A 27,462-nucleotide genomic window follows, 5' to 3' on the forward strand; every position below is an offset into this window, starting at 1 on the left:
ACCAAAAAAAAAAAAAAAAGCCAGGTGTTCTTTTTAAGAGCTTTTTACTTGTAATTTGTTGTACATAATCAATTAGTACAATGTAAAATCTGAGAAATTTCCAGTGAGGCCACATCAGAGCAAAAAGAAAATACTGAATTTTTTAGCGGCTACTAGTATGAACACAACTGTACAGATTTTTTTCCATCTAAGAAATAAGTAACTCTTCTGAGTAGCAAGTACCTAGCCAAATGAGTTGATTCCAATTAGAGCAACACAATTCTGATTAGTTAGTATTTCTTAAAAAGTAATTTTCCTTAAATGTAAGGAAAACTTAGGAGTCTCTGTGATTATATTTAATTCCACTTGGAATTTAGACAGTATGACCTTTTATTCAACCCAGCCTGTAGTTGTTGGACTGGATTAAATATTACTACCAGTTGTCAGCTGTGATAAGAGATAAAACAAGAGGCATTCTATTATGATATTATAAATTTCTATTGCCTCACCTTTAGGCAGGCAAATCCAAAAAAAAAAAAAGCGCCAGGAGGGTCATAAATGTATTTTATTAAAGTTCAGTCACCTTAAGTGATTAAAGATTTTGACATTCTATCCAACACGTGGTAGTAATAAGCCTAAAATCCAGAGAGTGCACAAACATTTTCAAGGTTTTTACCATCCTTAATTTATTAGATAACCCCCATGGAATAGGTTAGCATTATCTACGTAACTAATGAGGAAGCAGAAAAATAAATGACCTATGTCATCTGGCTGAGGACCAGAGACTACTCTATCAGAAATGAGAAGCCTTCTCCTAGTTCAATGGGTGAAGACCATATCAGAAAGACAGGATTCAACTGGCATGGTAGAGCAAAAGACAGAATCTATTCTATTTAGCACATAAATGTCTGTTCTGACTTAAAGTTGAGCTATAGCAAAGAAACAAAAAGCATAAAGACACTTGAATTAATGGTAGCAGAAGAATCTGTCAAAGCATTTCTTTGACTACTTCACACATGGAAAGCTTTGAAATTTCTTAGGCCCCAGTCAGTTACTTTACATTAGGGTTCTTTCATTAAAAAGTGTCACAAATGAGAAATGCAGGCAAGAGGAAAGAACAATATAAAAAATTTGACAAGTAATATCAGGTTAGACTTACTTTAGGCAACAGTCTTGCTCATACTTGGAGAACACGTGAGTCTGAAGGTTTTGAGCCTCCACCCCAGAAAGTAGGAATTTGGTTTTTCCCTTCCAAACTGGAAGAACATTTTCAGGAAGAACTTTTGTCTTGGAGAATTTAACAGTGTCACCCAAGGTTGTATCTTTAAGGGTGGTTCATTTTCTCTGACCCTTTGTTACTCAAAGTAAAGTACTAGGAGTCCTAAGAAATGTTCTGTTCTTATACATTATACTGATTAAGTTCAGCATTAATTTGATTTCAAAGCTAAGAACAGTGGTTAAAACTTGTTTACAGAAATGCATTTTGGAAGAGAAAAATATTGTAAAACATGTAGTGAATGTTTCTTCAGTTTCTTATTCAGCCAACGAGGATAGGGCACTGCCTTTCTTTTTACCATTAATCACTTCTCAACATGAGATCCTGTTAAGCATCAAAAAAAAAAAAAAGAGTCTTGCTCACTTTCATGGTTGGAATACCCCTTGATGTCTGGGCCTGATATAACTTTTGAAATAGTTTTCTAAAAAAATCCTGTTGGCATCTGAATTAATGACTGAAGCATTCATTGATTGCTGAAGCAAACCCTGAAATTTAATGCTTGGCACACACCACAAAAAGTTGATTTATCCAATGCATACTGAGGTATCCTTGGGAAGTGGTTTTAAGAAGCAGGAACAGTGACAATGATAGAATTAGTGGTCATGAGTCACTAGGACAAAGTGGCATTCAGCAGAAAAGACAGAAGCAGTTGTCACATCTGTGGGATAAGTAGAGATGGATTATATCTTGTGTGGTGTGGGATAAATGAGAGGCTCAGCAAAGCTTCGCAGAGAGGCCTCACCCACTGGCATTTATGTGGGGCTGTGTTTGATGATCAACCAAAGGGTGAATTATTTTTGACCTATTTCCCCATGCAAGAGATCCTTTTCCTTGGAAGATCGTCTTTACACACGCTAATGTTCACTTCCTTCAAGTCATCAGAAAAGGGGAGAATTTTTAGAAATCAGGTCTAAGCTCTTATTCCAGAGAAGCATTTCACAGTTAGGACAGTGATCTCAAAAATAAAATTATGAAGAGCAAGTGAAAATCTGGTTTCAGAATTACACTAGGAGTCTCCCTATTAGCTACTTAACAGGGGATAATGGTCCTGTGAAAGATTTTAGTTACATAGTATTCCAATCTCAGGGATCTGATCTGAGCAAAGTTGGCAGTTGGAGTTGGTCAAGAATAAAGGGCAATTACTCAGGATGGACTGAGTCCAGAACAAACTCGTTTCTAACGGCCCATGGTAGGCATGACTACAGCCGGTGAGGAAAGAGAAGCATCTTCTTCTTTCCACTGTGAAGTGACAGTTTTTAGCTGAGTGTAGAACTGGATGCCCTAAAGAGAACAAAGAAAGAAAAAAAAAAAGAGAGAAAGAGAGAGTTATCATATATGCCCGGGGGTTTCATGATTCCTCTTTTAATCACTTTTGAAGGAGGTGCTATGAAATGCTATTCACGTTCCTACTGGAGGAATAGGTGCAACCAAAATTAAATATATTGTTCAGGAGATAACCTATGTAAAACATTTAGCATATTACCTGGCACATCTAAATGGAAAAATTGAACATGGTAAACTGTTAAACTTGTATTTACTTTATAAGAATAGGCTTGAGTAAAAGAGAATAGACTGCAGATCTAACACATAAAATTACTAGCAAGCTAGAAGGATATTGTTAGAAAAAAACACACCAGCTTGATTAAAATACTCTTCTAGAATTATTAGACAAAATCTGGGCAATGTTAATATAGTGAAAACAACTTTAGAGATTATTACATACTTTCAATATAAGATAGAACTGAAGTTTATATTTTATTATGTAAGAATGATACTTTTATGTCTTCTTTCCAGAATGCAAAATAGCAATTTAAGTACCTAAGGATTTAAGACTTCAAACTGTATATAAGGTCAGTCTTTTACTCTAAGAAGCCTCACTCACCAGAGTAACTTACAGTAATTAAACAAAGACATAGGAGGAAAAAAACTCCAAAACTGACAAACTATTTTAAGCAAGAGTTTTACTCTGCTTCCCTTGAAAGAAATTTTTAATAGTATCAAACTAGTCAATTTTACAAAAGCTGTGACTAATGCACAGACTGGATAATCCACCTCCAAACAAACAGTGTTTCTTAACCAGCTGGCTACACTGTCATAGCCTGCTGTGTAATCCCACTGTTAATTTATTATTAACCTATAAAAGGGAGACCTGTATAGAAAACAAGTAATTTTTTACTGAAGGTCCCAAAATGGCTGTATTTCTGTGGGACTACAAAGAACTTTCACTAGCCCATTTGCCCAATACATATTTGGGTACTTGCTCTGTGCCACGTTCTGCAGATAAGTAAATAATAATTACAGTGTGATGAGGGCTTCTTAACATGGCTTAAATAGTCCTACTACATGACTTGCCTCTGCCTACCTCTCTAACCTCATCTCTTACCACTATCTTCCTTATTCACTCACTGTGCTCCAGCCCATTTCTGCTGTTTGAACATGCCATGCCTGTTCTTGCTTTAGGATATATGCACCAGTTGAAGGATGTGATAATAGTGGTAATTTGGTTCCAGACCTGCTCTATTTATTTATTTTTTGTTCAGTGCTGCATTTATAGCATTTTTATTGTAGAATAGTGTTTAATATACAGAAGGTGCTCAATAAAATTTTTAGTAAATGAGTAACTATTACGGGAGCAATGTGTGCAGTGGGAGCACATGAGGACATACCCAACCCAACACTGAAGGGGATGGTGGTGGTCAGAGGTGATTTTCTGGAGGAGTCCACACTTTAAACTGGGGGTTAACAGTCAGATGAAAAGGGGGGAGAAAGGGGGGATACAGGAAGAGAGGGTCACAGGCAGAGGAGAGGACATATACAAAGGCTTGGATTTACTCATGCTCTTTCCCGAAAACTCTGTTGCCTTGAGTTATTCAGGAATTGGCAAAATTTTGTTAACTTTTATATCTTTTCTAGGGAACCTACTGTCAAGCACTGCTGAACAACATATACCCTCACAGAAGCTGCTGGCAGGCCCTTCCTTGCAGAATCCTTGTTCCTGAATATGTTCAAGAAAGTTTCTTAGAGGAAAAATATTTTTTTTAAACTTAAAGTCACCTGTTTGCCATAGAAATTAGTGTCTCCCCTGAAGGAAGCTCGAGAGCCGGTGAATGAGAACATTGGCAAAGGCACTGGAATGGGCACATTCACCCCGACCTAAAGCAGAACAAATCCATGTCAAATACTAAGAAAAACACTCAAACAAAGGAACTTTCCATTTAGAAGCCCAAATGCTTGGCATCAGAGAGACCAATTTTAACTACCCACCTTCCACCCGATCCTGCATCCCATGAGCTTTTATTCCTGAGGAAGAAATGGGGCACTGAGGGAGATCAGAGGGGCAGTGACTGATCGCTGTTTACCTTCTCCCCTTACATAGGAAACAGTAAATGGCTACAAGAATATCCTAAGAATTCTGTTCACAAACCTGTCCGACATCTACCAGGTGGGAATACTTCCGAGCAGTGGCTCCATTGGTGGTGAAGATGGCAGTTCCATTTCCATATGGGTTGTCATTTACGATCTTGATGGCTTCATCCAAAGTGTCTGTTTCCAGAACTAAAAGAACTGGGCCAAAAATCTCCTCTTTGTAACAGATCATATTTGGCTGCCAGGAGTGATGCAGCAGAAAAGAAGTCAGTATTTTTTGCTTATTTGGTACTTTATTACCCACTTGCTTAATGAACAGCTTTTATGTTAGTAATAATCTCTTTTCATTTTAAATCACCTATAAAAAAAAGTCCTTTCTTGCTGTGTTCCATCTTCCAAGCTACCAATCATAAATAACTTGAAATTCCTATTACTATAACTATATAACTACACTCCTTTCCTTTAAGCACTGTATTTTTAGGTCTCATGACCCATCACTAGCTTCCTGTTTTATGCCTGTATTACTTGTTTATCCAATTGTTATCTTACTGAAAAGTTACTTGAAAATTCATTTTTTTAATAAATCAAACATATATTAAAAACACCACAGGAGAATTTTTCTATTTAAAGAAATCCTGTGCTAAGTTTTCTGTAACATAAACAATCTATTCTCATTTGTTCCTTTGCCTCCCAAATGAGTCTGTACATTTTTATTTTGGTATCAGGTCACATGAAACATTCAAAACATCTTTTGCCACTGCAGCTGGTCAGCTGTGTTTGTTGCTGATAAAGTGGATTTTTCCTCAGTGACTCTGTGGCAAGAAATCTCATAATTTCTACTACACTTAGATTCAGCTCTTGACTATTCAAGATTATAATAGGATTAGTGGGGATATCTGAATTTCAAAAAAACTCCTCAATATAGTCATTGAGGAGTCATTGTCATTTTAGCTGAGCAACTTTCAGTTTTGATAAATAAAAATTGACACCAATTCTTTTTCTTTTGTCATTTTCTGGTGAAGATGTAGGTATACAATAACTATTGGGGGCTGATATATTGATGGAGACACTGCAATAGCTATAAGCTAGGCAGTAAGAAGGAGAGGGAAGAAGAAATTAACGTTAAACAAGTAAGAAGTATAATGTAAGATAGGAACTGGCAAAATAATGGCCCGTGAGCTGGAGTGGCTTACTGCCTGTTTTTGTACAGCCCACAAGCAAAGAATGGTTTCTACAATTTTTAAATGGTTGAAAAAAATCAATCATGACACTTCAAACTATATAAAACTATATGAAATTCAAATTCCATTGTCCATAAATAAAGTTTTATTGGAATACAACCACACCATGTTAATGGCTGAGTTGAGTAGTTGTGACAGAGACTATTTATCCCTGCAAAGCCAAAAATATTTACTCTTTAGCTCTTAATGGAAAGTTTTCCAACCATTGGTATAGTGGAAAGAGGTTGGAAGTCAGGAGGGGAGACTCATTCAGACTTGAGATAAAATAACTGAGTAAGTCTGGCAAGAGATAAGGTCTCTAGTCATTAAATGTCTTCATTTATAAATTAGAGGAATGAGGTGCCTTTAGCTAATTTCGCAAAATTATATATTTGCAAAATAAATAATCCAGAGTTGTTCACCTTGACATTTGAGATGATGGTTGGCCCAACGAAGTTCCCATTTTCATAACCTTTGACTTTAATATCTCGCCCATCAAGAAGGATGGAAGCTCCTTCCTTTGTTCCACTATCAATCAGATTGCAGACTCGCTCTTTTGCGTGGGGGGTGATCAGAGGGCCAAGATCAGCTCCAGGCTGGTCTCCTGTAGAACAACACAGAAGTATTTAAGGTCTTCATTAACATAAATTATGAGTGCTAAATAAAGATGAATCCAAATGACAAGTAGTACAGTACAAAGAGAGGCAATGGTAAGAATAAACATGATTGCTCCCATTGGACAAGGCCAATGCGAAAATCAAGAGCTTAGTGCCACAGATGCAGAGTCTAAAGAAGCCAGGCAGATAACTGGTTACCTGCATTGACTCTCAGTTTTTTGGCACGCTCTACCAGCTCTGGCAGCCACTTCTTAGCTTCTCCCACAAGGATCGCTGTTGAAAGAGCCATGCAGCGCTGACCAGCGGCTCCAAATGCTGCCCCAACCAGCTGGTTCAGAGTATTTTCCTTATTGGCATCTGGCATGACTACCCCATGGTTTTTGGCTCCCTAAGGAAATACAGAAAGTACATGAATCTTCCTTGGCAAAATACAATTTGGCTAAGAAATTAAAGAACCTGAGATTTCAGATGAGAATTTAAGGAAAGGACTCGAGAATTTATCCTGTGTTGCTTTGAAAATAGATTTATTATCATTTTGATATTGCTGAAGTACTGGTAACACTGAGTAAGTCTCCAGGTTACTTTTGCTTCACTTCCTCAGCTGAAAAGCTGATAGGTGTTTATTTAGATCAAAACCATTATCAAACGTCCCCCCCCAAAAACAAAAAAACACTGCCTCAATCACGTTCCGTCAAATTGACAGGCTAAACACTGCATCCAGGAGCCAAGGAGAACTCCCTTCTCTTTCCTAAGTTAGCTAGGAAAGAATTTGTTGTTTGTCAGAGGTTCCAGTTATATGAAGAGCAATGTAAACACAGAGCTGCCAGTAGCCAGCTGAAAGGCAAAATAGGAGGTAGGCCTCCTGATACACAATTTCCGGAAAGAAATTCCAATTGGCTTGCTTCTAGATACACAGCCTCATAAACTTCTATGTAGGACTGACATATGGTCATTTCCACATGTTTCCAGATACAGCTATAGTTGAGTACATAAATAAATACCTTGTCTGCTACTTAACTGTATCCCATTACACATAGTATAATGTTAGACACAGAATACATTCAAGAAATATGTAGTGAACTGGGAGGGGCATAAATCAAATTGGCCAAAACACATCCAGCCATGAAAAGAAATAAATGGGCATATCATGAACAGTCTCCAAGCCCGTACATAGGTGGCTACCCTTTTTGCAACATTAGTGGAAGGGTAAGAAAGTAGCAACTGGACATTATATTTAGTATCAAAGAATTGCCAAGTATTTGGCGAGGAGCTAGTCACTAAGGAACAGCAAAACTATGCAGCCAAGTAAACCACACTCATATATCATACAGGGATATCTGGCTCTTTCCAGAGCCTTAAATAGCCTGGGCTCTTAGGGAAGATCATATCTTTGACATTAGTAGTTAGGATACGCCTTAAAGGCAGGAAGGATGGGGTCTAGCTGGAAGAATGGTATGAAGGAAGAAACAGGGCCAGAAGCAGAATTTCGCAGTTACTGCTGAAACCCAAAGAATTTGAATATCATTCTTAAGGAGAAATGTGACTTCATCACCAAGATTACCTGGTTAAGATAAAAGGTAATTAAAGTGACAGAGAATAAAACTCATCACACTGTTCATGGTTAAAGGGAAGACAACCAGGATGAATTGTGAATAAAGAAACACTGGCATTAGAGTGGGATGAGTGGCCCCTCTGCTGAGGGGCTTTTTCTAGGTAGTTTTAATACATATAACAGAATTTGGGGGAAAAAGGAATATGAAGTTACCATATTGGCTTGAACTCTCTTGCCATGTCTTGACCCTCTCTCAAAGATGTACTCTCCTGCCTGGTTGGATCCCACAAAGCTGATTGCTTTGATATCAAGATGATCGCAAATAAAGTTTACAGCTTTAAGAAGAAAATAAATGATTACCACAAAGGAAAAAAGGGCTATGGGATTCTCAGCAAAGCAAATTTCCCCCTTTCTCACTGCTATGAATGAGAAGTTTTCATACTTTTGTTTTTCTACCCTGGATTCCCATTTTGGAGTTCTGTCCTTGTTCTCTTAAATTCTTCTTTTTTTGGTGGGGGGGGGGGCACACTCCATCTCTAGTGGGATTTTAGTTCCCCGACCAGAGATCTAACCTGCGTCCCCAGCAGTGGAAGCGAGGAGTCTTAACCACTGTACCACCAGGGAGTCCCTCTCTTAAATTCTTTGAACTACAAATCTTATTTAACCTCTTCTCTTTCATTATTTTTCCCACTTGCTAGTCCAGAATTTCTACTTTTAATCTAACTCTGAAGGCTACAACTCCTATTTTCCTCCAAAATAATAGCCTTTCAATACTCAACTCTTCCTTTTGTCCTTTACGAATGTGATACTTCCTCAACTGTCGCTTATACTGGGACTCTCAGATACTACTGTGCCCTCATGTGAGAGGCAATAGAGCATAGTACTTAAAAGTAAAAACCAGGGTCAGCCTTCTTAAGTATACACATCCCGACTTTGACAGTTTCTAGCAACATGACTTTGGGCAAATCACTTAATTTCATTATGCCTCAATTTTCTCATCTGTAAAATGGGAAAATAATAGTACCTACCTCAAAGGGTTGTTGTAAAGACTAAATGAGATAATATATAGAAGGCATTAGGAACAGTGCTTGAAACACAGAAGCACTTTTTAAGTATTCGCTATTATTATATGAATCAGAAGGACTTCAGTACCTCTGAGATCTATAAAGTCTGAGTTAAATAACCTTATAAATTCTCTCAATATTGAAATGAAAACTTCTCTTTAATCTCATCTGTATCTTGCCCTAACCATATTTCTTTGTCCTAATGCATTCTGTAGGGCAAGAAGCACTGCTACTCCCCAGTTAGTTACCTTAGCAAAGAGATGGCAAAACAATCAACAAACATTATGTTCAAACATGGAGGTTGCTACTAGTAAATCCCTTCATCCCTAGGTTCTTCATCCTAAAACACCCCATCACTGACTCAACACCTTGATTTTTTGGTATCCAGATTAAGTGCCATGTACAGAGGGGCAGTTACCTTCATGTTGTCCATGGATGACATTCAGTGTTCCGTCAGGGGCACCAGAGTCCTGAAGCAACTTGGCAAGAAGTATAGTTGCTCCAGGGACTCGCTCTGATGGTTTCATTAGGAAGGTATTTCCACATACCATGGCCATGGGAAACATCCAAAGGGGGATCATGGCAGGAAAATTGAATGGAGCAATGCCTGCACACACCCCCAGAGGCAGACGGTAGGAATAAAGGTCCATGTCTTTGGTGATGGATGGCATGGTCTCTCCCAGCATGAGGGATGTCACACTGCAGGCATGCTCAACCACCTCTGGAACAGAGAAGAAGCAGTCGGGCCACCAACTCTCCACACTGTGCACTACTTAGTTTTGTCATGCTCTAGTCAGCCCTGAGTGGCAAGACCAACGACAGAGGGAAGAAACACTGACTTGCCATGTGAAGGGGTTGCGTAAAGTGAGATTACCTGAATGGGAAAGAGACAGTGCAATGCATATACCATTTGGAAGATCATTTGAGTAAAATAATGAATGAAGTAAACCAATCCCACAGATACCTGAGTACTGCCGTTTTCCACAAGTATTAAAAAAGATATCATGGGATAGCAAAATCTACATAAAGGAAGAAGCAATCCCCCATCTGGGGTCTTTGCCTCTCATTTTCCTTTGCTTCTTCTCAATGTCCCTGAACTCCCCATGAGGAATCCCTGCTTACGAAGGCCTCGAAATACATCTCCTTCGGCATCCGCTAGGGTCTTCCCTTGTTCCAGCGTGATTAATCTGGCAATTTCTTTCTAGAGAGAAAACACAGAAATAGAAACCAATGCAAGGATGTGCCTCCTGTTAGTTCTCAGGCAGCCAAAAAAGAATAAAAGTCAGGGAGAAGTACTATGAGGGAGAGAGCCATGATCTATGTCTCTCTGTATTGTACAGTTAGGGAGAGCAGCTAAGAGGGCCTCTATGAGAGTGACAAGTATCCCCTAGGCAAGTTTGGAAAATTATACTATTCAGATTTCTTACCAAGTTTTCTTTAATGAGTTGCTGATAGCGGAGCAGGACCTGCTGACGGCTTAATATTGAAGTGTCTGCCCATGCGGGAAAAGCACGTTTGCAGGAAGAAACTGCTGCATCCATTTCAGCCTTGGTGGCTTGAGGGACCCGACCAATGACCTCATTGGTGGCCTGATGGAGAAAGCAGCACATCAGGGACTTCCCTGGTGTTCCAGTGGTAAAGAATCTGCCTTAGGGCTTGCCTGGTGGTGCAGTGGTTAAGAATCTGCCTGCCAATGCAGGGCGGACAGGCTTGATCCCTGGTCCGGGAAGATCCCACACGCTGCAGAGCAAAGAAACCCATGCACCACAATCACTGAGCCTGCGCTCTAGAGGCCGTGCGCCACAACTACTGAGCCCACGTGCCACAATTACCGAAGCCTGCGCGCCTAGAGCCTGTGCTCCGCAACAAGAGAAACCACTGCAATGAGAAGCCCGCACACCGCAACGAAGAGTAGCCCCCGCTCGCCGCAACTAGAGAAAGCCCGCACGCAGCAACGAAGACCCAATTCAGCCAAAGCTAAATAAATAAAATAAATAAATTAAAAAAAAAAAAAAACTGCCTTACCATGCAGGGGGCACAGGTTCGATCCCTGGTCAGGGAACTAAGATCCCACATGTGGCGGGGCAACTAGGCCCGCGCGCCACAACTACTGAGCTCGCGCCCCTCAACTAGAGAGCCTGCGTGCCACAAACTACAGAGCCCATGTGCTCTGGAACCCGCACGCCACAATTACAGAGCTCATGTGCCCTGGAGCCTGTGAGCCACAACTAAAGAGAAGCCCGCGCACTGCAACAAAGATCCCACATGCCTCAATGAAGATCCCACGTGCTGCAACTAAGACCCGATGCAGCCAAAAATAAATAAAATAAATAAACAAATAATAAATAATTTTTTTTTTTTTTTAAAAAAAGCAGCACATCATCCTTCGTTCCTGCCCCACCTTCTTCATTTTTCATATAGTCACAGGGGCAGCTCTATGTGCTTCACAATAGACACCCTGGTCCCTATTTTCCCACCATGTTCCCAGAATTCTAGGCTAGTTAAGTTTAAGTCCCAAAGCAGCTTTGCTTACGGGGTTGTGGATGTCCATCCATTTGTCACTTTTGGATTCAATAAATTTCCCATCAATGAAAAGCTTTACAGTTGGCTGGGGAAAAAAAAAACACACAAAACTTTGTATTAGTTAGTTGCTTTACTTCTCTCTTTCACAAAGAGAAAAGGAATTGGGGTTGATAACTGAATTTTCTGCCCTCTAGAAATGTTAGCACTATGAAAGAGATATACAATATACTTGTCTATAGTGCTTATTAATATGGGGCAGAGCCTCTCAATACTGTGATCTCTCTGTAAATGGGAAATTCCCTGCTAATCACACAGTGGAACTTCACGAGTAAACATATCTCACTGAGAAGTTTATGCTAAAAAAGCAGTAGACTCTGTATTAACAAAGATTAGCTATTAGGACGTCTTAGCCCAGCCGACTTTCTGTCACATTACCATGAGCATGCATTACCTTTACGATCAAAAGATTTTAAAAGACATTCCTATCTGTGTAGTTTTTCTGAGAAGTAGTTTGTTTTCATTAAATTTTCAAAGTGGTCTGTGGGCCAAAAAGGTGAAAGATTACTATGTTACAGTATGTGCATGCTTCTATATAAACAGGATTTTGAGCACCAGTCCTTATATATCAGGTTTAGTTATTGCAAATGGCTGATAGACAGTAGGTCTGTAAAAACAACTCTAAAGGTTGTAAAGAAGACAACCTTTCTGGCAGGGTCAAGAAAACCTCTAGAAGCCAAGAAAATGTATCTTTTGACACAGTAATCCTAATTCAGAAGGGATATAATATAAAAGAAAGAAAAAAACTACATAAATAAATGTTTGTTTTATAATACTGAAAAACAGAATAAGTCTAAATGTTATCTGGAAAAATTATTAGTTAATTCAGGCTATATCTACTTGATAGAATATTATATAGCCATTAAAAATCATAATCATAAAGACCACCTTGCAATATTGGAAATACTTACAACATAGTAGAAATAATATGAGATAAGAAAACCAAGATAGAAAATTACAGATAAACTCTGATCAAATTACGTAAAGAAGATAAATGGGAATACCCTCAAATTATACTGGATTCCTTCTCAGAAGTCAGCCTTTATTACCAAATAAACTCACCACTGACGATGAAGAGAAGGAGGATGCTGGGTGCCAACTGGAGTTCACCTTGGAAGAAACCTGGGAGGTAAAAGAATGGTTATTTTGATAAATGAGAGCAGAAAATTATTACAAATTTAGTGAATGGCTACTATATGCTTAACATTATACTAGTTACTGTGGGTATATGAAAAAGGACTTGGTGTTTGCTCTCAAGGGTCATACAGTCTTTAAAGACAAAAGTTGTGAGACTATGAGACACAGCAAACTATGAGAGAACAATAAACCATAATGATCATGTGCTCAATTTCCAGGACAGTCCTGGTTAAAAAAATATTTTTTTGTCATTACACCGTATTTTTCTAATTTTTGGCCTGGTACATGTAGTCACCATAAATCTAAAAATAAGAAAACACTTAGGATGGTGTCTAACACAATAGGTGTTGAATATAAGATAGTATATAACCAAGTGTCAAATGTATATATAATATGCCCACACAAATACTTAAAACATGAATGTTCATAGTAAATTTATCAGTAACAGCCTAAAATTTGGGAACAATGCAAATGTCCACAATTGGATGGGTGAATAGGGAAACTAGTATGGTATATCCATATGTTGGAATACTACTCAGCAATAAAAAGGAATCGACTATTGATATATGCAACATGGATAATTATAGTAATTATACTGAGTGAAATAAGTTAAGACTTAAAAAGAGTATATACGGTATGATTCCATTTATATAAAACTAGAAAATGTAAAAGGTAATGTCAGAAAGCAGATGAGTGGTTACCTAGAGATGACAGAGGAGGAAAAGAGGAGGGGGTAAGAGAGAAACGTTTTGGGGCAATTAATATGTTCACTATCTTGATTGTGATGTCTTCACAGGTGTATACAAATATTAAAACATCAAATTATACACTTTAGGGCTTCCCTGGTGGCACAGTGGTTAAGAATCCGCCTGCCAATGCAGAGGACACGAGTTCAATCCCTAGCCCGGGAAGATCCCACATGCTGTGGAGCAACTAAGCCCGTGCGCCACAACTACTGAGCCTGCACTCTAGAGCCCACGAGCCACAACTACTGAGCCTGAGTGCCACAACTACTGAAGCCTGCACACCTAGAGCCCATGCTCCGCAACAAGAGAAGCCACTGCAATGAGAAGCCCACACACCGCAACGAAGAGTAGCCCCCGCTCGCTGCAACTAGAGAAAGCCCATGTGCAACAACGAAGACCCAACACAGCCAAAAGTAAAAAACAAACAAATAAAAAAAATTTATACACTTTAAAATATGTAGTTTATTTTAGGTCAATTTTATTTCAATAAAGCTGTTTTTTAAAATGCCACATGTGGGCTTCCCTGGTGGTGCAGTGGTTAAGAATCTGTCTGCCAATGCAGGGGACACGGGTTCAAGCCCTGGTCTGGGAAGATCCCACATGCCGCGAAGCAGCTAAGCCCGTGTGCCACAACTACTGAGCCTGCGCTCTAGAGCCTGCAAGCCACAACTACTGAGCGCATGTGCCACAACTACTGAAGCCTGTGCTCCGCAACAAGAGAAGACATTGCAATGAAAAGTCCGCGCACCGCCACAAAAAGTAGCCCCCGCTCGCCACAACTAGAGAAAGCCGGCACACAGCAACGAAGATGCAACGAAGATCCAACGCAGCCAAAAAAAAAAAAAAAAAAAAAAAGCCACATGTACCTAATAGGAAAAGAATGTGTTATACAGGTAATAGGATTTAATCAGCAAATGGCAGGGGTCGGGGGGATCAGTTAAAATAAAGCCACTCTCTAAAAAAAGATAGTTTGTATATATGCTATGCAAGTTGATTTAAGAAATACTGAAGTCTAGGAGCTTCCCTGGTGGCGCAGTGGTTAGAAATTTGCCTGCCAATGCAGGGGACACGGGTTCGTGCCCCGGTCCGGGAAGATCCCACATGCCACGGAGCGGCTAGGCCCGTGAGCCACAACTACTGAGCCTGCGCGTCTGGAGCCTGTGCTCTGCAACGGGAGAGGCTGTGACAGTGAGAGGGCCGTGTACCGCGATGAAGAGTGGCCCCCACTCGCCGCAACTGGAGAAAGCCCTCGCACAGAAACTAAGACCCAACACATCCAAAAATAAATAAATAAATAAATTTATTAAAAAAAAAAAAGAAAGAAATACTGAAGTCTAATCAAAGTGAGCAAACTAAAATAGTCAAGACGGGGTTTAAAAGGAAGCTGCAATCTAATAATCTGTTAACCTTGTCTGAAGAGAAATCATGTTAACCAAAGAGTTTAGGGCTGCATAAAGTACAAGAATTTGTTTGTGTGCCTGCAGCACTGCCCAGAGGAAAGGGTGCTGGTCCTTTGGGCCAGCAGACAGTCCTTCCCAATGCCTGGTCTGCTTCCTCTCCCAGTCCCCACAAAAGCTATTTCAAACCATCAACACTCTCCTGGAGATCACCATGTCTTACTTACAGTCACGTTCCCAATACCAACACAGTACCTGCTACACCGTAGGTGTTCAGTAAATATCTACTGAATGAAAGAAAGGCCCACTGGGCAGCTATATTGCCTGACTGTCTCCCACCCCAGACTTGGTTAGCTGTCCTTTTTTGTACTCCATAGCAGCCAATATTTCCCCTAAGAGGTTATCTGTCTGTGTTGTAATGGCCTAGTTACTTGTTTGTTACCCCAAAGACTATGAGTTCCACGAGGGCAGGCACTGAATCTTGTTTACCTACTTTACAGAGTTACTGTGATCAAGCTTGTCCAGGTATGAAAAACAGCTAGCAAGTAGTTGGTGCTCATTACATGTTGTTATTACTATAAATACTTATTTGCTCACACTCCTTGCTATTTCAAAACTTAACAATTCTCAACTCTGTTCCTTTCCTTCTCACTCTTAAGAGCTGATCTTGCAGATGTAAACTATTATATATAGGATGGATAAACAACAAGGTCCTATTGTATAGCACAGGGCACTATATTCAATATCCTGTGATAAACCATAATGGAAAAGAATATTAAAAAAAGAATGTCTATATGTGTATTACTGAGTCACTTTGCTGTACAGCAGAGATTGGTACAACATTATAAATCAACTATATTTCAATTAAAAATTTTTTTCATAAAAAAAAAGAGCTGATCTTATTTTTTTCTACTTCAGAGGAAACAGAAACCATCAGATGGGAACTTCCTCAACTTCTTACTAGTAAGCCTACAAAACTGACCAATACCCACCATTTTTTCCTTTCTTCCTCTTATAGTGGAGAAGGTAGCTACCAAGGTTCACAGGGACAGAGTGACTGGGAGACAGAGGTGCACAATCAATGTCTGTGGACTGACTGAAGAGGTGTCTGTCTTGTAATCTAAGGCTAATCTCTGCACCTGTGCTCTGAACTGTTCCTCCTGCCTTGGACACTTCCATCAATGATCCTTTCTTTCCTGTACCTTAAACCTCTCTCCATCCAATAGCCAGAGTTCTCTATACTAATTACGTCCCCATCTCCCACGAACTCTTCAATCAACTCCAACCTTTATGATTGAACACCAGTGACTTCCTCCCTACCACGGACTCTTCCCAGTCCTTCTTGTACTTGACCTCTCAGCAGAGGTGAAGAGTTAGTTAATCATGCCCTATGTCTGAATCCCCTCTCCACTTGTATTCTGTGATGCCCTGGTATCTTTTCTATTTCTTGGGCCACTTTTTCTCTGCCTTCTATGCTGGTTCAGTCTCCTATACCTGGCCTCTAATGCTTGAGTTTCCGAACAAGGAGTTCTTGAACTCTCCTTGGGTGATTTCATCAACTCCAGTGGCTTAATTATCTAGATCCTGGTGATGCCCAAATCTGTAATTCCTCACCAGAATCTTCCTCTTCAGGTAATACCTACATAACTGTCTTCACCACATCTCTACTTGGATGTTATTTAGGTACATGTTGAAAAAGCTGACCTCATCTTCCTTCCACCAACCGGCTCTGTTTCCTATAGCCCACCTTTCAGTAAATGGGGCTACTATCCACCTAGCTGCCCAACCAGAAACTTGAATGTCACCCTAACTCCTCCCTCTTTCCTCAGTGAATCAAACAAGTCCTGGCAATCTGTCCTCCCAGAAGTCTTTGAAATGCACCCCCTTCTCTCTACCCCTCCTACCCTCACCGCAGTCTATACCATCATTGTCTCCCACCTGGACTTCAACAATGGTTTCCTAACAGGTCTCCCAGCCTCCAATCTTAAACCTTCTGAATCTAGTTTCCACTCCATAGCCAGAGGGTGTTTCTAAAACACAAACCTGGTTAGATCACTCCTTTGTTTAAAACCTACCAATGGCTTTCCATTGTCCTTGGGATAAAGACTCACATTGATGTTGCTTAGAAGACTCTACATAGTAACTTTACTTCTCTAGTTTCCTAGCTTGCCGCTTTCCTCCTTGCTCTCTCTATGCTCCAGCTGTTCAGAACATGTTTTGTGCTCGCATTGCCCTTGCACATGCTGCTCCCTCTTGCCTGGAATTGTTTCATCCCATTTGCTTGGCTCACATCTATTCCTTAGCTCCTTATCACTTTGGGTACAGGTACAGGTACAGGTCAGTTCTGTAGGCTTGCTAGCAGGAAGTTGAGGACGTTCTCATCTAATGGTTTTTGTTTCCTCTGAAGTAGAAAAAACAAGATTAACTCCTGTGAATGAGAGAGGCAGTAGCAGAGTTGGAAGTTTGTTTTTTTTTTTTTTTTAATTTATTTATTTTTATTTATTTTTTATTTTTGGCTGCATTGGGTCTTCGTTGCTGCGTGTGAGCTTTCTCTAGTTGCAGCGAGTGGGGGCTTCTCTTCGTTGCGGTGCACGGGCTTCTCATTGCCATGGCTTCTCTTGTTGCGGAGCACGGGCTCTAGAGTGCGGGGGCTTCAGTAGATGCGGCACATGGGCTCAGTAGTTGTGGCTCGTGGGGTCTAGAGCACAGGCTCAGTAGTTGTGGCGCACGGGCTTAGTTACTCCGTGGCATGTGGGATCTTCCCAGACCAGGGCTCGAACCCGTGTCCCCTGCATTGGCAGGCAGATTCTTAACCACTGAGCCACCAGGGAAGCCCAGAGTTGGAAGTTTTTAAGTCTCAATCTCAGGTCTAGGCTAAGTACCTGATTATGAAGTTCATAAAACACCTGAATTCCTCTATTTCTCATATCGCAGTAGGGAATAGTAGCTTATTTAATTATTAAGTCTCTCTCCCTTAGATCACTAGATGGTTGTGTCCTAAGCCCCTAGCACCATTCCTGGACTAGAGTAAGCACTCAGTAATATTCTGCAGAATGAAAGGATGAGTACACACCAAGCAATTGTTGGATATTAATTTTGTTTCATGTAAATTCTCTTACAGGGCAGAAAATGCACGGATCAGCCAACTGGAGCATTCTAGGCCACTTAGGTTTTTTTTGTTTTCTTTTTTAAAAAAATATTTATTTATTTATTTATTGGCTGTGTTGGGTCTTTGTTGCTGCTCGCGGGCTTTCTCTAGTTGCAGAGAGCAGGTTTACTCTTCGTTGCGGGTGCACGGGCTTCTCATTGCAGTGCCTTCACTTGTTGCGGAGCACGGGCTCTACAGCCCTGGCTCAGTAGTTGTGGTGCACCGGCTTAGTTGCTCTGTGGCACTTGGGATCTTCCCTGACCAGGGATCGAACCATGTCCCCTGCATTGGCAGGCGGATTCTTAACCCCTGCGCCAACAGGGAAGCCCTAGGCCACTTAGTTTTATTTTGTCACTGGCACACAGTCTCCCTGCTGTCAAGAGGGCATAAAAGGCACTGCGTCTGGTATAATAAAACATTATCATATAGTTTTGAAAGGTTAGATCTCCTTTCTTTTCTTCATTTTCCAAGATACACTCATTAGTACTGTTGCTGAAAAAACTATCCTATGTCCAGTCACACCAAACTCCTTGTTCTCTAGATGTTTAGTTCATACGTGCTACTTCCTTTAGCAGGAACTCCCTTCTCCTCTAGCTAAAGGCCTCCTACTCTTGCAATACTTAAACCCAGATCAACCCCTTTTGGAAGCTTTTCCTGAATTGCACAGGTTGAATTTGGGGCTCTTTCCCTAGGTTCCTGCAGTACTGTGTGCACTCTTACTGTTTAGCACTTATCATTGCATTACAATAGGGGGGTTTTCAGTGAATATTTTACTTATCTCTCCTTTCCCAAAGCTTGGGACAGTGCCTGACACAGAAAGAGATGCCAAGATGAAGTCCTGAATTCTCAGCCCCATTAGTTACTAGTTGGGAGACTGGATGACCTTTAGTGTCATGTAACTTACTTCATTATATTCACTAATTCTAATCTTCACAGATATTCTTAAAACTAGGAAGAGGTGGTGCTGGGATAGAACCCAAGTATGATTGTGCAACCTGTTCTCTTTCCACTGCATCACTGAAGAAAGTCATTGAGTCACTTCAAGACCAGTCTTCTTATCTTTAAATGGGAGTGATAATATCTTGACTGCCAGAATCTAGACTACTCTTTATCAAAGCGTCATGTTACAGTAACTCCTAGTTGACTTAGAATTACTATCTCTGTTCTTTCCAGGTCAACTCAGAAGTTTCTTAAAATGAATCAGAAAATAGTGTCTGGGGCTTCCCTGGTGGCGCAGTGGTTGAGAATCTGCTGCCAATGCAGGGGACACGGGTTCGAGCCCTGGTCTGGGAAGATCCCACATGCCGCGGAGCAACTAGGCCCGTGAGCCACAATTACTGAGCCTGCGCCTCTGGAGCCTGTGCTCCGCAACAAGAGAGGCCGCGATAGTGAGAGGCCCGCGCACCGCGATGAAGAGTGGCCCCCGCTTGCCACAACTGGAGAAAGCCCTCGCACAGAAACGAAGACCCAACACAGCCATAAAGAAAGAAAGAAAGAAAGAAAGAAAGAAAGAAAGAAAGAAAGAAAGAAAATAGTGTCTATTTCCAAAATAAAGTACTTGGGAAGGGAGATTCTTTTCCTTGATGCAAAGGACAAAATAGCTTCTTAAGGCTCTCAATGACTTGTGATGGCAGAGGAGGCAAAGGAAAAAAGTCCATTTCAGTAGAAGATTTTGAGGAGAAGTTGGTAATGGAAAGTATAGGATGGAAACTTTGTTTCCCTATTACAAAAAACAAACAAACCTAGAAAAACAGAACTAGGATCACATCAAGAAATATGAGGAAAGCCAAATCATTTGACAAACCCTTCCAACCCATTCTCCACACTGTCCCATTAAATAGCATATTTAAACAGGAATCTTTGCTGACTCTGCTAAGAATCTTAAAAATGCATGGTCTCTGCAATAGAACTCACTGAAACCTGGTAAATACTAATATTATCTAACAGCCCAGCAATATAGAGGAAGAAGTTCCCAGGCTGGATATAATGAGTAACAAAAGCAAATTTGTTTCTTGCAGGTTCCAGAATGTTGCCTGTAGTGAATCTTGCCTCATAATCTAAGTCCTTGTAAGGCTGTGAACAACGGGGGGTTGCGGGGGGGGGGGGGGAAAGGCTATGAACAGAGTTGTAAATCACAGGCCTCAGGCATGCAGCTTCTGTAGCTCCTATCCTTAGGTTGGCTTCAGAGAGGACCTAATCCCCCCACCCCACCCCCAAGGGCAGAGTTGAGTCATGCTAGGAGCTGACTTGGGGGTGGGAACTTGGAACTTACACTTCTTGTCTTCCTTGGCTCTCATTTTCTATCACGTGCTTTAGAGATGTTTAGTCCTTTGCATGTGCTTGGAACAAACTGGTAGCATTAACTATGTGTCCTTATTCAAGGCCAACATAAACACTGTAACTTTGCTGAGAGAAAGTTAAACTGAAAGTCTTGGCAAGCAAGGGCACAGCCCACAGCCTGTGGAAAATACAAAGAGCCATAGCTGGGGAAAATGGCTCCGCAAATGGCTGCTTTGAGGGAGAACCTAGTGTACACTTCTAGAAGGAGATTCAAAGTTCATTCACTGACCCTCGCCCCTCGTGTGCCTCCTTCCCCCGCCTTTACCTCGGACTGTAGACAGTGAAGAGAAGGGTGGGGGAAGGGACCAATCTGGACGCTCCCGGCAGGATGCTAAGAAAGGTGACCAGAAGGGGAGTTTTTGGGGCAGAGAGGTGGCTGGTGCAGAGGTGAAAGGGAAAGACGGTGGGCAGACCGATAGAGGTGAGGGCAAGAGAGAGTCGGCAGGGACGGGGCTGGGCTGGAGGAGGAGAGTGGACCAGAGCCAGAAAGAGGGAGTCTCAAGAATAAAAGGAAGAGGAGTGATAGTCCAGGGCTGGATCCAACGAAGGCGGATACTGAGTAAGGTGTGGGATAGGGCCGCACTGGTCCGATGGGCACAGGAGGGTCAGCCATGAAGGGGTTGGCTCAGAGAGCGGACGGAAAGGACCGAATTTCTAGTTTCGCGACCCCTTGGCGCCACCCTCACTCGCCTGCAGGATCCGGGCCCGCACTGCCGCCGCCGCCGCCACCGCCGCCACCGCCGCCATGGCTCTCGCTTGCCTCTTCTCAGCCCCCCGCACCTCTACAGTCTGAGTCTGTCCACAAGCATTACTGCTGCCAGGCCTCGCCCCTCCGTCCTGCCGCACCTCCTCATTGGTGGAAAGGACAATTTCCCCTAGCCAATCACTCGCCCTAACACCTGACTCCGCCCCACAGTCCCAGACCTGGGGGTATGCGATTGGTCAGAAGTGATAGAGCTCTCGCCCTCCCACCCCCAACAAATTCTGTTGGCGGAGGTAGGGAAGACGCCCCTGACTTGGGTACTCTATATTGAGCGCACGGGGAAGACGCCCCCGAACCCAGAACCGCGATTGGCCACAGGCATAACCGCGGCCCCACCCACTGAAGAAAGTAAATAAGATCCTGCAAGAATTTTGCAGTAGCTCCGCCTCACCCGCTGCGCGAGGGGGTATGGCTAGCACTGGGGGCGGAGCCATGGAAACATTGCCCTATGGGGCGGGGAAACTAGACCAGGCCGTGGGTTGGGGTTAGGTTTTCCCTTTGGGGGCGTGGCTTATGGATCCTTGCTTTCCCGCCGACGGTTGGCCACGTCACGTGACATGGGTTGGAAGATGGCGTCTCCCACAGAAGGTAAGAGCCGGTTTAGGGACCCTTCGCCTGCAACCTCCTTCTGTGCTCTCTTGGGAACTTACACTCTCCGTCTGCCCCTCGAACTTACATATCTTTCGTGGGCTCTCCTTTCCCTTCCACTTCTTTTCCATGGGAGGTGGGTGCATCTTCAGCTCGCCGGTTCTTCACAGCGGCTCTGGAGGTGCCCAGTTTCTCTGCAGTGTACCAGGCGGGTGGAGGAGGGCACCCGCTTGGGACCCTTTCTGGGCAAAAGGACGAGAGTCGCCTTGGTCCTCCGCCCTGGTCCGCTTTAGTACGCTAAAGCCCCATTTGGGTGAGGCTGAGGGCCGAGGAGGAGATACTGCTGAGGAAAGGAGGCGCCTTAGTGTACTTTTCTCCTCCGGGCGCCCCATTGAAGGGTCGATTCTCCTCTCTGAGCATCCGGAACGATTCTCTTAAACGCTTGCTAGGGTTGGTGGCTGACCTCATCCCGGGATTGAACCGCAAGAGAAACGTGATTCTCTCCTGTCTCCTTAGATTGGGACCGTTGCCCTGGCGGCTAAGGAAGAGACCCTCTCGGTCCCTCGCAATGAGAGTCCCGAGGAAAATGAGAATTGAGCTTTTTAGCATAGTCATGCACACGTCTCAACCTCTGTAGCTTCTGCTTTATGTGGTGTTTCCTAAGGCTGAGTGAATGAACGATTTCTGCTTATATGTTGTCTAAGAGGCAAGTCATCTCAGATAGTAATTGAGTGGTTTTGGTATACCCACAGGGTTTTGCGCTCCGTTCTGCTTTAGGGTTAGGATCTTGCAGTCATTTCTGAACTCACTTAATTTTTGCTTCGACCACCCCCATCCCTGCGTCCATTTCACTGATAGTTTTCTGTCAAACAAAGGCATTTTGTGTTTGGAAGGAATCTTGGAAGTTCGTTTCAGGAATGAGGAAATTGAAGCCAGGAAAGCTATACTGAGATCCTACTATATGAAAGGCGTTTTTCTAGGTGCTTTGGGAAAGGAAAAGATTAATCAAACACGTAAACACTTTTGCAGTTTCAGGTCTCATTTAAATGTCACCTCCCAGAGAGGCTTTCCCAGAACACAGTATCTGGAGTTGCCCTTCTTCACCATTATTCACTTTCTCTGTACCTTCATCGACAGAATAGTTATTATGTTAACTTTGCCCTTTTCACACCAGATTGTAAATTCCAAGTCTGTCTTGTTCATAGTTGGATCCCAGGGCTTAGCACAGTGCCTGGCAAGCAGTAGGCCTTCAATTCACGTTTATTGAAAGACTGATTAGATATATGCATAAATAATAAATAACTTAGTCTTAAGTTTTAAGTTTAACTGAGTCTTAAGTTTTTTGAGCACGGGTACATACTGTATAAGAAATTATGGGTGTTGGGAGTCAAAAGAGATTATTTTGCCTGGGTGCTCTCTTGTTAAAATGTCCTTTTTTTTTTCCCTCAGGAAAAAAAAAGAGCATTTAAAAAGTCAGCCAAGGGAATGGGGAGTTATTGTTCAATGGGTACAGACTTTGTTTGAGAAGGTGAAAAAGTTCTGGTGATGGATGGTGACGATGGTTGCACAACAATGTGAATGTACTTCATGCCACTGCACTGTACACTTAAAACTGATTAAAATGGTAAATTTTATATATAACTTACCACAGTTTTTAAAAAAACCAGCCAAGTGATAGAAATAGAAGTAATTGCTATTAAAATTTTTAGCTTATTACTAAGTTGTCTTTATATTTTTAAGTTTTGTTCCTTATGTTTGATTTTCCCCTGTCTTCTCTCAATTTCTTTTCCTTTCTTGGGCCAGGAAGAATACTGGAAATGTATTTTTTTCCTTTGGTCTTTTAGCCATATCCACTCTCACTCAGTGTGCACTCTAGATTTTTAAAACTTTTCATGCTCATCTTTTACAGAGCTTCACCCTCTCCCCGTAATCTTTTTAATCTGACAAAATCAAGTTGAGCACTTTGAACTTAAATTTAGCTTCTAAATAAGTATTTTATCCTAAAATATTCCACTGCCTAGCTCTCTCACTTCTATTTTTAGTGTTCCACCTGTTTCTGTCTTTAAGATTTAAAATTATCGCCATTAAATTATCTCCCTATGGAAAAAAGTTTAGGTCATTTAGTGTTTCTCTTTTTAACACTAAAATTGCTGGGTCATCTTTGAAAAGGAGAAAATTGAAATCTAAGTAAAGCCATTAATTACTTAATGTATGAGAATAACACTCACAGTAGAGTCTGAATTATGCCCCAGATTGTGGTATCATAGGGTCACACTTGTTGGTTATTGGATCCTACCCTCAATAAGTTTATTTTGTTATGGTTGAACTTTCCATCAGTAACATTCCTTGGGAATTTGAAAATTGGCATTTTGTGTTTCACACAGCTTTTTTTGGTTTGTTTGTTTGGTTGCCATTTTTGGATGCTTTAGTTAAGGCAATTTATTAGAGTTGAGTTCTTTTCCAATTAGAATGCCATTGGAAATTCCCTTAGAGTAAATATATAGGTTCAGCTAACATCCATCTCATAACGATACAATAAAAAGAAAAAGAATAAAGGAAAAAAATTTCTTTCCTTTTGATGAAAACTCTTAGGATTTGCTCTCTTAACTTTCCTGTATATCATACAGCAGTGTTAGCTATAGTCATCATTACACCCCTAGTACTTATTTACCTTATAACTGGAAGTTTGTACCTTTTGACCACTTTCCTCCAATTACCCCTCTTCTTACCCCCCACTTCTGGTAACCACAAGTGTGATCTCTTTTCTATGAGTTTACTTGTTTGCTTGTTTTAGATTGCACATATAAGTGAGATCATACAGTATTTTTCTGTCTCTGTTTTATTTCACTTAGCATAATGCCTTCAAGGTCCATCCAAGTTGTTGCAAATGATAGGATTTCCTCAGTTATATATGGCCAAATAATATTCCACTGTGTGTGTGTGTATTTTCACAATGTCTTCATCCATCAATGGACACTTAGGTTGTTCCCATGTCTTGGCTATTGTAAATAATCCTGCTATGAACATGGGGTCCCTTAGAGTATTTGGGAGAAAAATTTAGAGAAAAGCACATGTTGACAAATTTTATAAATATGTATATTTTCTGGGGAGTGAGTCCATAGCTTTTTTTTTCAGATTTTCAAAAATGTGGCTTACCCAGAAAATGTTAAGAACCACTGTTTATATCATTAAATCAACCAATTTATGCAGCTAATTAGTATACCAAGCACACAGTATGTACTCAACAAATGTTAACTGTCGTTTTGGTTTTTTTTTATTAGTTTATTTGGTTGTGCCAGGTCTTAGTTGTGGCAGGTGGGCTTCTTAATTGCGGCAGGCTGGCTCCTTAGTTGTGGCACACGACCTCTTAGTTGTGGCATGCATGTGGGATCTAGTTCCCTGAACAGGGATTGAACCCAGGCCCCCTGCACTGGGAGTGTGGAGTCTTAACCACTGTGCCACCAGGGAAGTCCCTAACTGTTGTCGTTAATATTGAGCACCTCCTGTGTGCCAGGGCAAGAATGGAGAGGAAATGGTGTTGAAGAATTAGGCAGGGGCTGGATCATGTAGGATTTTATAGGTCACAATAGATGTGCATTCATGAATTTAGCTGGGAAGAAGTCCTTTAAGCTGGAGAGTGGCGTGAACTGATTGACATTTTTAAAAAGTCTATCTGGCTACTTTGCAGAGTGTAGATTTAGGGGGAGGGAGGGGGAGGGGTAAGAATGGGAGCAGGGAGACCTATTAAGAGGCTATTGAAATAGTCCAGGAGAGAAGCTATGGTTCCTTGGTTAATTAATGTGATTTCATGGTGTGTTTTAGAGGGATAAACTACTGGACTTACTAATGGGTTGGTTATGGAAGAGTGAAGGAAAGGGAGCCATGAAGGATGACACCTGGGTTTTTGGTTTGAGAACTGGCGTTGATGGTGGTGCTATTTATTGAGATGGAGAAGACTGGGGGATTATGGTTTTTCACACATGTTAATAGAGAGAGATGTCAAGTAGCCACTTAGATATATAACTCCAAAGTCCGGGGAAAGATTAGGGCTGGATATAGAAGTATGAAGTCATTGGCATATAAATGGTCATAAAGGCTATGGGACTAGATGAGATTTCCTTGGGAGACTTTTGGTAGGGAGTGAAGTCAGCCTAGGGTGGGCCCTGAGTGGAAGAGGAGACTGAAGGAGTCAGTGAGGAAGGAGAAAAACCAGCATAATGGTTTTATAGAAGCTGGAAGTGGAGTGTTTGAAGGAGAGTGGTCAGTGGGTGGATGCTGCAAAGAGGTCACATAAGAGAGAACAGAGAAGTGACCACTCGATTTAGCAACGTAGGTAATAGATAATCTTGACAACAGCCGTTTCCACACATGTAGGGTCAGAAGCCTGTTTGTTGTAGGCTAAGGAGAGAATGTAAGGTGAAGAAGTGGAGACAGCAGGAAGAACAACTCAAGAACTTTTGCAGTGAAGGAGGAGTGAGGAAGTCATGGGGTCAAGGAAGAGTATCTTCAAAGAAGGTAAATTCCAGAGCAGGCTTACTTGCTGTTGAGTTTGAGCCAGTAGAGAAAGGTAGAAACTGGTTGTGCAAGAGATTATTCAAGATCATGTCTTTGACAAAGCAAGAGAAGATGGAATCCAGGGCCCTATCAGAGGAGTTTGTTTTTCTTGGGAGCAGGGACACTTCATTGATTGAGAGGAAAGTTCAAGAGTGTGAGTAAAGATGCAGGTGGGTTTGTTGACATTCATTTTTCCCAATACCCCACTAAAATATTGTTCTTGTTTTAGAGATGGGAAAAGTAAGGTTTGATGAGGGAAATGACTTATTTGTGTAACATCATGGCTCAGTAGCATCAGTAGTCATAGAACTCAAATCTCTAGACTTCCAGGTGAGTGAGTGTTCCAGTTTGTTGTGTTCTTTGAGATTGATATGCCATAAAATGTAAAATAATGTGTTTTGTATCTTCTTAGCTCATCTGAGTGTTTTGTTCTAGGGGCAGATCTGGAAGCATCTTTGCTAAGTTTTGAAAAACTTGACCGAGCTTCACCAGATCTTTGGCCAGAGCAATGTAAGTTTTTGGTTTCTTTATATCAAAATCAATGCAGGAGTGACTTCCCTGGTGGTGCAGTGGTTAAGAATCTGCCTGCCGATGCAGGGGACACGGTTCAGTCCCTGGTCCGGGAAGATCCCACATGCCGCCGAGCAACTAAGCCCGTGAGCCACAACTACTGAGCCTGCACTCTAGAGCCTGTGAGCCACAACTGCTGAGCCCACATGCCACATACTGAAGCCCGCGCACCTAGAGCCCGTGCTCCGCAACAAGAGAAGCCACCGCAGTGAGAAGCCCGCGCACCGTGACAAAGAGTAGCCCCCGCTCGCCGCAACTAGAGAAAGCCTGTGTGCAGCAACAAAGACCCAGTGCAGCCAAAATAAATATAAATAAATAAATTAATTTTTTTAAAGAAAGAAGAAGCTCAAAAATCAATGCAGGAAAACCAGTTCTACTTTGAGGGAGATTTTTGAAGAGTTATCATTTAGCTGTAGTGATTAAAATTTTAATTTTACTTCAAAGGAAGAGACTGAATTCTGTGATCTGGTGTTAAGAATAGCTGTTTGGTAGTTTAATTTTTTCAGAACACAGTGTCACTCAGGAAATGATAGAGAGCCTTTAAAAAATAATTATTTTTAAAAAC

At 41.5% G+C, this 27,462-nt stretch overlaps 3 protein-coding genes across 8 annotated transcripts in view; 2 read left to right on the forward strand and 1 right to left on the reverse strand.

Moving 5' to 3' along the window:
- BBOF1 (basal body orientation factor 1) overlaps nucleotides 1–4,724 on the forward strand; it is a 39,375-nt gene extending 34,651 nt beyond the window's left edge. Inside the window, exons 12-13 of one of the 2 annotated variants that reach the window (XM_059914643.1) lie at nucleotides 3,050–3,105; nucleotides 4,169–4,254. In XM_059914643.1, coding sequence (XP_059770626.1) covers nucleotides 3,050–3,061 — 12 coding nt within the window. In that variant the 3' untranslated portion in view covers nucleotides 3,062–3,105; nucleotides 4,169–4,254. Of the gene's footprint in view, nucleotides 1–3,049; nucleotides 3,106–4,168 lie in introns of both variants that reach the window. The other variant, XM_059914642.1, reaches the window with a different exon arrangement.
- ALDH6A1 (aldehyde dehydrogenase 6 family member A1) lies at nucleotides 28–21,221 on the reverse strand. The gene is made up of 12 exons (XM_059914644.1): nucleotides 21,113–21,221; nucleotides 12,717–12,776; nucleotides 11,608–11,682; nucleotides 10,502–10,663; nucleotides 10,197–10,275; nucleotides 9,493–9,795; nucleotides 8,224–8,345; nucleotides 6,657–6,846; nucleotides 6,264–6,445; nucleotides 4,680–4,859; nucleotides 4,310–4,408; nucleotides 28–2,536 (listed from the first exon to the last, which is right to left on the reverse strand). Exons 1-12 carry the CDS (start codon nucleotides 21,167–21,169, stop codon nucleotides 2,432–2,434), a joined length of 1,614 nt encoding a protein of 537 aa, XP_059770627.1. The 5' UTR covers nucleotides 21,170–21,221; the 3' UTR covers nucleotides 28–2,431.
- A 445-nt stretch (nucleotides 21,222–21,666) lies between these two features.
- The window catches only part of LIN52 (lin-52 DREAM MuvB core complex component), a 126,360-nt gene continuing 120,564 nt past the window's right edge, over nucleotides 21,667–27,462 (forward strand). For 2 of the 5 annotated variants that reach the window (XR_009501161.1, XM_059915778.1), the window contains exons 1-2: nucleotides 21,670–21,773; nucleotides 26,763–26,837. Coding sequence is in view for 4 of the 5 variants with exons in the window: in XM_059915778.1 (XP_059771761.1) it covers nucleotides 21,743–21,773; nucleotides 26,763–26,837 (106 nt within the window). In the remaining variant the exon portion in view is untranslated. Of the gene's footprint in view, nucleotides 21,774–26,762; nucleotides 26,838–27,462 lie in introns of all 5 variants that reach the window. The other 3 variants (XM_059915775.1, XM_059915776.1, XM_059915774.1) reach the window with 3 other exon arrangements.

Source organism: Balaenoptera ricei, chromosome 2 (genome assembly GCF_028023285.1).
Source record: "Balaenoptera ricei isolate mBalRic1 chromosome 2, mBalRic1.hap2, whole genome shotgun sequence".
Lineage (NCBI taxonomy): Eukaryota > Metazoa > Chordata > Mammalia > Artiodactyla > Balaenopteridae > Balaenoptera > Balaenoptera ricei.